The 13,838-nt window shown below is 48.6% G+C and overlaps 1 protein-coding gene across 4 annotated transcripts in view; it reads right to left on the bottom strand.

Annotated features, from left to right (window-relative positions):
- The window catches only part of LOC109889034 (dynamin-like 120 kDa protein, mitochondrial), a 76,225-nt gene that overhangs the window by 46,829 nt on the left and 15,558 nt on the right, over positions 1-13,838 (bottom strand). For all 4 annotated transcript variants that reach the window (XR_004209643.1, XM_031822422.1, XM_031822421.1 and 1 more), the window contains 13 exons: positions 13,602-13,706; positions 13,157-13,243; positions 12,810-12,923; positions 11,938-12,018; positions 11,711-11,785; positions 11,414-11,485; positions 11,164-11,263; positions 10,842-10,972; positions 10,483-10,555; positions 8,264-8,336; positions 7,410-7,525; positions 310-374; positions 113-189 (listed from right to left, as the gene is read on the bottom strand). Coding sequence is in view for 3 of the 4 variants with exons in the window: in XM_031822422.1 (XP_031678282.1) it covers positions 113-189; positions 310-374; positions 7,410-7,525; positions 8,264-8,336; positions 10,483-10,555; positions 10,842-10,972; positions 11,164-11,263; positions 11,414-11,485; positions 11,711-11,785; positions 11,938-12,018; positions 12,810-12,923; positions 13,157-13,243; positions 13,602-13,706 (1,169 nt within the window). In the remaining variant the exon portion in view is untranslated. The remainder of the gene's footprint in view (positions 1-112; positions 190-309; positions 375-7,409; positions 7,526-8,263; positions 8,337-10,482; positions 10,556-10,841; positions 10,973-11,163; positions 11,264-11,413; positions 11,486-11,710; positions 11,786-11,937; positions 12,019-12,809; positions 12,924-13,156; positions 13,244-13,601; positions 13,707-13,838) is intronic.

Genomic DNA, 13,838 nt, shown 5'->3' with positions numbered 1-13,838 from the left:
CCGTTGATGTTTTTTTTTTTTTATCGATACATAATAATCAATAATAATGATGTACATAAGCTGCAGGTGACCAAACTTCCTTTAAAGGGGAAACATCAGGTCAAACACTAACCAGTGTTTCGGTGTCACTTGACTCAAGCTAATGACTTCGTCCAAGATTTCGTTCTTGGCTTTTTCGAAGAGTTCATTCTGGGAGGAAAAGACAAACAGAAGTGATTATTGGGCGGAATCTGGCACTCCAATATGGCCGCTCCAAAAATCTCTGAATCAGTAGACGAGTGAAGGACAATATTGTTGACTTGAACATACCCTGTCCAGCTCTCTCAGACGGGGATAGTTGTTCTTCCACTCGGTCTCCAGGTTGAAGCGGGACGCTGAGAAAGGAGAGGACAGGCAGTCAGTGGACCAGACCTTTGGGAGGGGGGGGGGGGGGGGGGGGGGGGATTCTCTCATAGTGAGTCCGTTTATAGGTCTAAATTCATCTGTACTCTATTTAACAAACAAACCAGATATTAAATTAGATGTATAAATTAGAGACATTATAACTGATATAAGGTATATAAAAAGTGAGAGAGGATCAATACTATGTATTTTGTCTCCATTGCTAAAGATCCAAGCCAGGGTTGAGAGTCAAGCAGCCCCTGATAGTAGCATGGGTGAGCTAGCTGGTTATACGGTCTCATTGTCCGAATGTCTCATCTGTTTGGTGTTATGAATTAACCAGTAGATAACATGCAGTTTGTATAGGGACAGCTTCACTACTACCTGCTATGATGATGAGAGTTCAAAAGGAGAAATAAAACCTATTTTGGCACGCACGCCAGGGCAGTAGGAGTGGCTGAGATCCCTCGCTAGAGAACACACTCCTAATCAGAAACTAAATCCAAGCCTACACCCCCCCTCTCCCATCATCCCTACACATTCCCCTCTCCCCCACATTTCCCATCATCCCTCACCTCGCCCAACACACCTCCCCTCTCCCACACATTTCCCATCATCCTTCACTTCTCCCTACACACCTCCCCCCTCCCACACATTTCCCATCATCCTTCACTTCTCCCTACACACCTCCCCTCTCCCACACATTTCCCATCATTCCTCACTTCTCCCTATACACCCTCTCTCCCCCACCATCCCTCCTCTCCCTACACAAAAGAGATGGTGGTAATTGTTGGGGTGGGTGGGTTATTGGGCCAGGATGTCCGGCACCAGGCTCAATGCCTGTGAGAGGTTTTGATGTGCAGCAGATCAATACACCACACAATGGGAAGGAGATCCATGGGGACACACCACAGCCACAGGGCCATAAATCTAGTCCCTGATGTTACTGTTAGAGAGGACCACCGGCTGCCGTGGATAACGGCCACTAGGAAGCAGCGCAGAGACAAGGGGAGAAGTGTGGCACCCTGCGAGAACAGGAAGGGGAAGAGGGGAGCGAGTAGTCGGTGGTGGTGGTGGTGGTCAGTCCTGGCTATAAGAGAACGTAGATGACTAGATGACCTAGCATGAAGGAAAGGAGAGGAGGTTGATAACCTAGCATGAAGGAAAGGAGAGGAGGTTGATGACCTAGCATGAAGGAAAGGAGAGGAGGTTGATAACCTAGCATGAAGGAAAGGAGAGGAGGTTGATAACCTAGCATGAAGGAAAGGAGAGGAGGTTGATGACCTAGCATGAAGGAAAGGAGAGGAGGTTGATAACCTAGCATGAAGGAAAGGAGAGGAGGTTGATGACCTAGCATGAAGGAAAGGAGAGGAGGTTGATGACCTAGCCTTTCAGTCATGCTAGGTCATCAAATCAAAGTTTATTGATTGCGTACACAGTTTAGCAGATATTATAGCGGGTGCAGTGAAATGCTTATGTTACTAGCTCCTAAAAATGTAGTAAAATGTCAAACAAGTACGCAAATAATTTTTTTAAATAACAAGAAATATTGAACAAATCCAATTAACCTAAATAGCACTAGCAGCCATCAAAACGCTACACATATATACACTGGGTGAATTTCCACTCAATATACTAAGAATGATATGTACAGCAGAATGTATATTAGAGTAAGCTACAGTATGTCAATATTTCTTTAAATTTGTACCTTTATTTAACTAGGCAAGTCAGTTAAGAACAAATTCTTATTTTACAATGACGGACTACCCCGGCTAAACCATCCCCTAACCCGGACGGCGCTGGGCCAATTGTGCGCTGATCTATGTGACTCCCGATTACGGCCGGTTGTGATACAGCCCAGGATCGAACCAGGGTCTGTAGTGACGCCTCTAGCACTGAGATGCAGTGCCTTAGACCACAGCGTCACTCGGGAGCACGAATCCAGTGTATAGCAGCTAAGAACTTTCAACCTGAGCTGATATTCTTCACCAGTCTGGTTCTAGACCTGAACATAGCACCGTTTCAGAAGCTACGTTTGTCTTATAAATAGCTTAGATCACAGGAATCACTCTGCTTCTTTTATACTGTCCACCATCCTCTACTCATTTAAATGGTGTCTGAAATGGACCATGACCAGGCGTCTTTGTAAGTGGTTTGGGAACTAGACAGAACACAAATGTGTGCTTTCTGATAGTGGCAATGTAGCCGATGTGAAATGGCTAGCTAGTTAGCGGTGGAGCGCGCTAGTGGCGTTTCAATAGGTGACGTCACCTGCTCTGAGACCTTGAAGTAGTGGTTCCCCTTGCTCTGTTTCGAGGGTGACTGTTGACGTGTGCAGAGCGTCCCTGGTTCGCGCCCAGGTCGGGGCGAGGGGACGGACGTAAAGTCTGTACTGTTACACCAAGTCACCTTGGTATTAATAAAAGGTATCCTGCAGGATCTGTCCTCTTTATTATTTATATAAATACTATTGGTCTTTCTGCAAAAAAAAGCTGTAACATTCACATGTATTCAGATGATACTTATCTACGTTAGAGCCCCTTACTGCTGACGAGGCCATGTTAGAGCCCCTTACTGCTGACGGGGCCATGTTAGAGCCCCTTACTGCTGACGAGGCCATGTTAGAGCCCCTTACTGCTGACGGGGCCATGTTAGAGCCCCTTACTGCTGACGGGGCCATGTTAGAGCCCCTTACTGCTGACGAGGCCATGTTAGAGCCCCTTACTGCTGACGGGGCCATGTTAGAGCCCCTTACTGCTGACGGGGCCATATTAGAGCCCCTTACTGCTGACGAGGCCATGTTAGAGCCCCTTACTGCTGACGAGGCCATGTTAGAGCCCCTTACTGCTGACGAGGCCATGTTAGAGCCCCTTACTGCTGACGGGGCCATGTTAGAGCCCCTTACTGCTGACCGGGCCATGTTAGAGCCCCTTACTGCTGACGAGGCCATGTTAGAGCCCCTTACTGCTGACGAGGCCATGTTAGAGCCCCTTACTGCTGACGGGGCCATATTAGAGCCCCTTACTGCTGACGAGGCCATGTTAGAGCCCCTTACTGCTGACGAGGCCATGTTAGAGCCCCTTACTGCTGACGAGGCCATGTTAGAGCCCCTTACTGCTGACCGGGCCATGTTAGAGCCCCTTACTGCTGACGGGGCCATGTTAGAGCCCCTTACTGCTGACGAGGCCATGTTAGAGCCCCTTACTGCTGACGGGGCCATGTTAGAGCCCCTTACTGCTGACGAGGCCATGTTAGAGCCCCTTGCCGCTGACGGGGCCATATTAGAGCCCCTTACTGCTGACCGGGCCATGTTAGAGCCCCTTACTGCTGACGAGGCCATGTTAGAGCCCCTTGCCGCTGACGGGGCCATGTTAGAGCCCCTTACTGCTGACGAGGCCATGTTAGAGACCCTTACTGCTGACCGGGCCATGTTAGAGCCCCTTACTGCTGACGAGGCCATGTTAGAGACCCTTACTGCTGACCGGGCCATGTTAGAACCCCTTACTGCTGACCGGGCCATGTTAGAACCCCTTACTGCTGACGAGGCCATGTTAGAGCCCCTTACTGCTGACGAGGCCATGTTAGAGCCCCTTGCCGCTGACGGGGCCATGTTAGAGCCCCTTACTGCTGACGAGGCCATGTTAGAGCCCCTTACTGCTGACCGGGCCATGTTAGAGCCCCTTACTGCTGACGGGGCCATGTTAGAGCCCCTTACTGCTGACGAGGCCATGTTAGAGCCCCTTGCCGCTGACGGGGCCATGTTAGAGCCCCTTACTGCTGACCGGGCCATGTTAGAGCCCCTTACTGCTGACGAGGCCATGTTAGAGCCCCTTGCCGCTGACGGGGCCATGTTAGAGCCCCTTACTGCTGACGAGGCCATGTTAGAGACCCTTACTGCTGACCGGGCCATGTTAGAGCCCCTTACTGCTGACGAGGCCATGTTAGAGACCCTTACTGCTGACCGGGCCATGTTAGAACCCCTTACTGCTGACCGGGCCATGTTAGAACCCCTTACTGCTGACGAGGCCATGTTAGAGCCCCTTGCCGCTGACGGGGCCATGTTAGAGCCCCTTACTGCTGACCGGGCCATGTTAGAGCCCCTTACTGCTGACGAGGCCATGTTAGAGACCCTTACTGCTGACGAGGCCATGTTAGAGCCCCTTACTGCTGACGAGGCCATGTTAGAGCCCCTTACTGCTGCTGACGAGGCCATGTTAGAGCCCCTTACTGCTGACGAGGCCATGTTAGAGCCCCTTACTGCCGCTGACGAGGCCATGTTAGAGCCCCTTACTGCTGACGAGGCCATGTTAGAGCCCCTTACTGCTGACGAGGCCATGTTAGAGCCCCTTACTGCTGACCGGGCCATGTTAGAGCCCCTTACTGCTGACGAGGCCATGTTAGAGCCCCTTGCCGCTGACCGGGCCATGTTAGAGCCCTTACTGCCGCTGACCGGGCCATGTTAGAGCCCCTTACTGCCGCTGACCGGGCCATGTTAGAGCCCCTTACTGCCGCTGACCGGGCCATGTTAGAGCCCCTTATTGCCGCTGACCGGGCCATGTTAGAGCCCCTTATTGCCGCTGACCGGGCCATGTTAGAACCCCTTACTGCTGACGAGGCCATGTTAGAGCCCCTTACTGCTGCTGACGAGTCCATGTTAGAACCCCTTGCTGCCGCTGACCGGGCCATGTTAGAACCACTTACTGCTGACGAGGCCATGTTAGAGCCCCTTACTGCTGACGAGGCCATGTTAGAGCCCCTTACTGCTGACGAGGCCATGTTAGAGCCCCTTACTGCTGCTGACGAGGCCATGTTAGAGCCCCTTACTGCTGACGAGGCCATGTTAGAGTCCCTTACTGCTGCTGACCGGGCCATGTTAGAGCCCCTTACTGCTGCTGACCGGGCCATGTTAGAGCCCCTTACTGCTGCTGACCGGGCCATGTTAGAGCCCCTTACTGCTGACGAGGCCATGTTAGAGCCCCTTACTGCTGACGAGGCCATGTTAGAGCCCCTTACTGCTGACGAGGCCATGTTAGAGCCCCTTACTGCTGACGAGGCCATGTTAGAGCCCCTTACTGCTGACCGGGCCATGTTAGAGCCCCTTACTGCTGACGAGGCCATGTTAGAGCCCCTTGCCGCTGACCGGGCCATGTTAGAGCCCTTACTGCCGCTGACCGGGCCATGTTAGAGCCCCTTACTGCCGCTGACCGGGCCATGTTAGAGCCCCTTACTGCCGCTGACCGGGCCATGTTAGAGCCCCTTATTGCCGCTGACCGGGCCATGTTAGAGCCCCTTATTGCCGCTGACCGGGCCATGTTAGAGCCCCTTATTGCCGCTGACCGGGCCATGTTAGAGCCCCTTACTGCCGCTGACCGAGCCATGTTAGAGCCCCTTACTGCCGCTGACCGGGCCATGTTAGAGCCCCTTACTGCTGCTGACGAGGCCATGTTAGAACCCCTTACTGCTGACGAGGCCATGTTAGAGCCCCTTACTGCTGCTGACGAGGCCATGTTAGAACCCCTTGCTGCCGCTGACCGGGCCATGTTAGAACCCCTTACTGCTGACGAGGCCATGTTAGAGCCCCTTACTGCTGACGAGGCCATGTTAGAGCCCCTTACTGCTGACGAGGCCATGTTAGAGCCCCTTACTGCTGCTGACGAGGCCATGTTAGAGCCCCTTACTGCTGACGAGGCCATGTTAGAGTCCCTTACTGCTGCTGACCGGGCCATGTTAGAGCCCCTTACTGCTGCTGACCGGGCCATGTTAGAGCCCCTTACTGCTGCTGACCGGGCCATGTTAGAGCCCCTTACTGCTGACGAGGCCATGTTAGAGCCCCTTACTGCCGCTGACGAGGCCATGTTAGAACCCCTTACTGCTGACGAGGCCATGTTAGAGCCCCTTACTGCTGACGAGGCCATGTTAGAGCCCCTTACTGCTGACGAGGCCATGTTAGAGCCCCTTACTGCTGACGAGGCCATGTTAGAGCCCCTTACTGCTGACGAGGCCATGTTAGAGACCCTTACTGCTGACGAGGCCATGTTAGAGCCCCTTACTGCTGACGAGGCCATGTTAGAGCCCCTTACTGCTGACGAGGCCATGTTAGACCCCTTACTGCTGACGAGGCCATGTTAGAGCCCCTTACTGCTGCTGACGAGGCCATGTTAAAGCCCCAACCGGATTTTGTTGCTGTGTAGAAAGCCGTTGATTTAAAATGGGTACTTAATGTGGGAAAAATGAAATGTATCTTTTCTAAGTCTCTTAGAAATATCTCAGATGGTTTACATATTTATGCATTGGATGGTTCTCTCATCGAGCAGGTTCCCACCTATAAATATCTGGGATTTTGGATTGACAAAAATATTAAAACATACAGATGAACTTGTTAAGATTTAAAGTAGGCCTCTTAAATAGAAGTGGTTCCTGACTCTCCACAAACAGCAGGAAACAGGATGTACAGGTAACCTTCCTGCCAGCTCTTCATTGTGGTGACAACATTGATCAGAATACAGCAGTCACTTCTCTAAGTCCCTTGGATGCAGTGTCTCATAGGGCGGCAGGGTAGCCTAGTGGTTAGAGCGTTGGACTAGTAACCGGAAGGTTGCAAGTTCAAACCCCCGAGCTGACAAGGTACAAATCTGTCGTTCTGCCCCTGTTCCTAGGCCGTCATTGAAAATAAGAATTTGTTCTTAACTGACTTGCCTAGTTAAATAAAGGAAAAATAAAATATCAGGCCTCGCTTTATCAGAAGTGGTAGGTTTAATATTGATCACTGCATCCTTTGTGAAAAGGTCAACTGGACCTCTAAATTCCTGTAGATCACTTAATTTCTCCCTTTTTGTTTACAACGCTCTGCTGCACAAGCTTCCAACATATCACACTTCCCTGTTAAAGTAGAGAAGTATGATGCACCAACGGGCTCACAGGGTTGGTTAACTCTTGATGTCCCTTGTGTCTCTACGTCGGTTAAATCAATAAGCCTTTGGGGTTCACGCATCAGAGGACTATTTTGGGGCCCTCACCCGCCTGGTTACCTTTGAAGGCGTCGGCCTGCTGCTCCACTGACTCCCTGACCATCTTCCAGAAGCAGTCAGAAACGGCCAGACTCAGGTTCTTAGTAGTCACCTGGTGGGCCTTCAGCATGCCGTCTCTGGGGTGGACAGAAGGACACCGGTCAGGTTAACGTGCTCCACCGCAGTTCCATTTCTATTCAATTAGAAAAATTATATAATTGAAAACCATAGCCTTTCACCAAATGAATGAATTGACTGGCAATTCATTTTCTAAACCAAATCAGATGGAAATGTGGATGGTAGGGAGTGAGGACACCCACCTGAGTAGTCTAGTTGGCAGGGAGTGAGGACACCCACCTGAGTAGTCTAGTTGGTAGGGAGTCAGGACACCCACCTGAGTAGTCTAGTTGGCAGGGAGTGAGGACACCCACCTGAGTAGTCTAGTTGGCAGGGAGTGAGGACACCCACCTGAGTAGTCTAGATGGCAGGGAGTGAGGACACCCACCTGAGTAGTCTAGTTGGCAGGGAGTGAGGACACCCACCTGAGTAGTCTAGTTGGTAGGGAGTCAGGACACCCACCTGAGTAGTCTAGTTGGTAGGGAGTCAGGACACCCACCTGAGTAGTCTAGTTGGTAGGGAGTCAGGACACCCACCTGAGTAGTCTAGTTGGCAGGGAGTCAGGACACCCACCTGAGTAGTCTAGTTGGTAGGGAGTCAGGACACCCACCTGAGTAGTCTAGATGGCAGGGAGTCAGGACACCCACCTGAGTAGTCTAGATGGCAGGGAGTCAGGACACCCACCTGAGTAGTCTAGATGGCAGGGAGTCAGGACACCCACCTGAGTAGTCTAGATGGCAGGGAGTCAGGACACCCACCTGAGTAGTCTGGAGTTCTGGAAGAAGTCCTCTTCGTAGTCTTTGATGGAGTCAATGCTTTCCCCGGCACTGCCTAAAGAAGAGGGAACAATGAATCACTGATGTGAGTCTAAGGCCTGACCACGGGACAAGTATGACTATAGAACTTTGGTTATGTTATTTTTACCCCAGCATGTCCGTTATTCCAGAGAACCATTCAACACAGGAAGAGGCTTTCCAAACTGGCCCCTGGAATTCCTTTTTTCATTTTTATATATATATATATATATATATATATATATATATATATATTTTATTTTTTTTTTCTTATAATGGAAGCCTGGAGGTTTTTATTTTAGGCGTGAAGATACCTCAACAAGTCTAGACAATAATAAGCAACACTGATAACTCGTGCTTGGCTGCCACATGTGTAGGTGTCCCAGTAATATTTAAACTGTCTGTCCTAATGAAAATGCCCTCTGTTCTGCTATTTTGAGCCGCTGGACAGAGCACCTGCACTTGAGATGTGTTTATAGATGAGAAAGTGAACTTTTTCAATCTCCAAAAAATTTAGCTTAAAGGGAAAATCAGGGATGCCCTGCGATCTACTGCCTATATTTACAGACAGAGTTTCATTAAAATAGGCCTAGGGACGATTGCACATGGAATTAAACTCTTTTGGCCATTTTCAACTTCCATTCATCGGCACAAAACAAAAGCCTCTAAACAAAAGTATTCACTGTGAAAGTTGATAAATGTAGGTCATTCATATGAAATACTATATATGCACAGCACTTCTTGTTTTCTTGCTCAAACAGCGCAGCACCTGTTACGCACGTGACTCGTATTGTCAGAGGACTTTGGAGTTATTTTGGTTATTCTGGCTGGAATTGTTACTCTCCTGCCATGTAAAAATGACTGACACGGCAGACACGGACATGACAAAAATGACAGATGTGGTGTTTTGTGCTCGTGCACATAATTACATCACCAGACCTCCACCAGCTAAATCATTAATATATAGTGCAGATAAAGTGGGCCAGAGTACATCTCCTCGCTTTATACAGGAAGGCAGGGAATCATCAAATAGATTCAGAGTAGAGTAACCAGAGTAAACTGGTAACCATTAACGTTCCACTGAACCAGAATAAACTGGTCTGCACTTAATGGCTGGGCAGTTGAGTCTCAGTCCTCCGGTTCTCCCGGACCCTACTACCAGCATCAGGTCCAGATAAAAAACTGTTGTATCGGTCAACAACTCCCAGTGATGTAGATGTTCTTGCTGGTTGGGATCTCAGATCAATGAGTCGTTCCGTCTGAGACTTTGGTGATCCTTGAACCTTAAGTAACTCTTCAGCTTTTGTTTCTGCCAAAGGACAGCCACTTTGTCCTGGACAGAGTGTAGTTCCAGCCTGGCCCCGGCCCCTTGCCCGCATCCACTCTGCAACTACTAGCTCCGGGGTCACACTGGATCAGAAGTACCCTCGCTCTCTCCATCACATCCTCTCCCTCTTCAAACGGTCGGCCTGCTAGAATGATGGACACCTCAGGGTTGAATTTAGTGGGTGGGTTTGCGCTGGGCATTTTGGCTTCCACATTGCCTCTTCTCGCTAGGTGCCTTATATCCAAGTCTAAGTTCTCCTGGAATTGTTTGGCTTTTCTTTCAATCTCTCGCTTAAGTTCGTCTCTGTCTACATAGATTATTTTTTTAGGGTCACTTGCAGACAGTCAACTTCTCTATTCAGCTGTTTCGTGAAGCTTAAACAATATACGGTCTATTTAGTTGTTAAATCAGCTTCGGTTCATGCTGTAAGCCAGATTCAGATTCTTTCTGGTCTTCCCCCCCGGTACTCCTTGCGTATTTGTAAATCATGTTGTTAACGATGTTGACCTTCAACAGTTGCTTTGGTTGAAGAGTATTTTTTTTGAAGCGGTATATACTCAAATTACAAACCTTTTTGTTAAAATGTTTGACATCGATACACAACACACACACATTCTCAACGCCAGCCATGCGTTCTCTCGTAGGCTACACACGTACCTCAAGTCTATACTTTTCTAAGGAAGCATAAAAACAACAGAACATGTTGATGTGAACAGTCCTGTCTTTTTAGATGCGTTTAAGATAGTTCTGTTGTTTTATGCTTCCTTAGAAACGTATAGATTTGAGTTACATGTGTAGCCTAATTTGATTTAAATAAGATCTGATGGGTAGGACTTGAAAGGGGAATGCATCGTACCTTTCCCGGTCACCACAGCAAAGTAACCCAAGGCTTTCATAGGGAACAACTTTCCTTCAACAATCTGTTGAATCTGTAGGGAGAAAAACACATGAATAAAATCCCAGATGAGAAGGCTTTAGATTTCATTCAGTCTGTAGCTCGTGACTGTTTGAGTGTACCATTCAGCTTTTACAACTTATGAAAGGCTACCCCGGAGGGATATAATAGTTCTCAGACCATTTTAACCTGTCAAATGTATATCGTCCATGCTCATTGGGATTACCTTGACCACGGTTGTCATTTGAGCTTCCCGTTGCAAAACGTCTTGAACGTGTGTGATGCATGTGTCATGGCGGGTGTGCGAGTTTATATCTCACCCGGTTAGGGCTGGCCAGGTTCTTCTCTGCTAGGTCGACTTTGGTCAGGACAAAGATGGTCCTCTTCCCCTGCGGGTCCATCTGACTGACCAGGTCTGTGACAATGCTGCGCTCTGCATCCACTGAACCATCTGAGGACCAGAGAGATGAAGGGTGAGAAAACAGCAGGTCAGGAAGAGGAAAGGAGAAGAGACAAGAGGACACAGAAGCAGAGGAGACCGAAGCGAACAGAGGATCAAAGTGGAGGCGAGGGAGTAAAGAGGGAGAGGAGCTCCAGGATGTTCTGTTTGGTCAGAGGAAGGTGACTGCAGTGTTGACTCACCCTGGATACAGAGGATGATGGCATTGGGGTTCTGCATGTAGTTCTTACTGATGCTGAAGATGGTCTCCTTGGTGTCTGCTGCCATGCCTGCAGTCACAGTCTGAGAGGAACACACACCATCACTGCTCCTACCACTGTACGGTCACTGTTTTCATACACGCGTGTGTGTGTGTTTCTGCATGTGCGTGAGTGAGTGAGTGAGTGAGTGAGTGAGTGAGTGAGTGAGTGAGTGAGTGAGTGAAGTACTCACACTGATGACTCCTGGTAGGTCTACTAGCACCATCCTCTGGATGCCTGGTCCTTTGACACTCAGAGAGATCGTCTGTCACACAGGAGAAAGAAAAAACATTTAGCACTACAAACAGTCAGGGATCGACACAGAGCTGGTACATCGCTGAGTACTAGTGAGCTTTCATTATATAGCTGGTAGACACCCAAATAGCACCCTATTCCCTAGTCTAGTGCACTACTTTTGACCACTCCAGTCAACATTGGGGATGCAGGCAGAAGGCAGAAGATGTGGAGCAATAGGGAGTTCTGTCCTCACCTCAGGGCTGACTGTCTGTCCCTCCTTGACACTCTTCCTCATCCTCAGCTCAATCTCATGTCTCAGGGCAGCCAGCTGCAGGGAGGAGAGGATCAATGGTTCACGATATGAATGAACCAATCAACAAGTGAAGTGGTGTGAATGAACCCCAATGAAAACCCTGATGAAAGGCTGATTCCATGGTGGGAGAGAGAACGCCACACTCTTCTATGCTGGGTTAAACTTACGTCCTCCTCTTTTCCCAGGTCAAACTCTCGACTGCTGTCCTTGAACATGGCCACGTGGTGAGGTCCCTCGCTCAGCGTCACCTAGTAGAGGAGAGAAGCAGGTGGCAAAATGCAATATATTTTTTTTTTAAACATTCAAAGTCCCCAGTCCAAAAGCACAATGCTAGTAACGCTGCCCATCCAGCCAGACCACACAGGCCTCATTCCACCACTCAAACTGTGGACTACAACGTCCCATATGAAACAGTGCAGACCAACAGAAGAAATCCACCAAGGCGGAGCCACAGTAGTAAGACAAGTCTGGACAAACAAATCTGTCATCCCGCCACTTAATAAGCTATATTCTTCAAGAATAATGGCTATATATCAAATCCCAAAATGGATGTGCCAAATCCCAGATTGCCCCTTTAAAATAAGAACATAAACTGGGTCGGCAGGTAGCCTAGCGGTTAAGAGCGTTGGGTCAGTAACCGACTAGGTGAAATATCTGTCTATGCCCTTGAGCAAGGCACTTCACCCCAATTGCTCATGTAAGTCGCTCTGGATAAGAGCGTCTGCTAAATGACTAAATTGTAAAATATATATATATATAAATCAACACTTCTGCGTCAAATGTATGTAGTTCTGTCCTTGAGCTGTTCTTGTCTATTAATGTTCTGTATTATGTCATTCTGTATTATGTTTCATGTTTTGTGTTGGACCCCAGGAAGAGTAGCTGCTGATTTTGCAACAGCTAATGGGGATCCTAATAAAATACCAAATACCAAAGGTAAAACGCTGGCTTCTATACATCTTTGATATCTTTACAGCTACAGTGGAGGAAGTTAGGTGTGTTGTGGGGCTGAGGTAGTCTGGTAAATGACTTCCTGTACCTTGACAGGAGAGCGGGTCATCATTTCTCCAGAGCCCCGGGGGAAGATCCTAGCTTGGGCGATCATCTCCAACACACTGGTCTTCCCTGCACTCTGGTCTCCCACCACCACCACCTAGAGTAGAGGAGAGAGGAGAGAGAGACAGAGAGGACAGATTAATGGGGTGGTAGAGGGATTAGATGACATAGGTGTGATAGATAGAGACCTACCATTTTACAACAATGCCTTTCCAACAGGAAACAATGTATTTCTGGCAGTACAGTATACAGTACACAAAAGGCTCATAATAACATCTCCATAATTTGATTGCATTTCCAGAAAGCCATGAGCCACTTGTTGTTCCTTACCCTGGGTAGATGGTCCTGGGTGTTGTAGTTAGAGTCGAAGTCTGAGAGGATGTCCAGGACCTCAGAGTACATGTCAATTAGAGACTTCTGGAGAAGGAATACAGATGGAAGAACACTTAAGAGCAATGCCTGATGGGAGAATTAGTATTTTTACTGTAGAGACTATAAAATAATGTTTCAAAACAAATTTCTTGATGAACTTTACTCGCATGCACAACCCTGGTGTGTACGTGTGTCTGTGTGTGTGTGTGTCTGTGTGTGTACGTGTGTGTGTGTGTACGTGTGTGTGTGTGTGTGTGTGTGTGTGTGTGTGTGTGTGTGTGTGTGTGTGTGTGTGTGTGTGTGTACGGGTGTCTGTGTGTACGGGTGTCTGTGTGTACGGGTGTCTGTGTGTGTACGTGTGTGTGTGTGTGTACGGGTGTCTGTGTGCGTGACTCACACTCACCTTGACTTTCCTCTGGTGGATGCCCTTCTCATCTTTCTGCAGCACCACTTTCCTCAGGTCCTTGTTCTCCCTCTCCAGTCTCTCCAGCATGCGCTGGTACTTGACCTGAGGACAACAGAGAGACAGAAGACTTCATCTTTAACAACAAATTCTTTCTTTAATTCAGTCGATTTATCAAAGTAAAACTGATGTTTTCTAACCTGACTTTACAACGTCAATGTGGTATAATATGAGGAA

Source organism: Oncorhynchus kisutch, linkage group LG4, assembly GCF_002021735.2.
Source record: "Oncorhynchus kisutch isolate 150728-3 linkage group LG4, Okis_V2, whole genome shotgun sequence".
Taxonomy (NCBI): Eukaryota; Metazoa; Chordata; class Actinopteri; order Salmoniformes; family Salmonidae; genus Oncorhynchus; species Oncorhynchus kisutch.
Note: the sequence above shows the minus strand (reverse complement) of the source record. Positions and strands in the feature narration are given on the sequence as shown.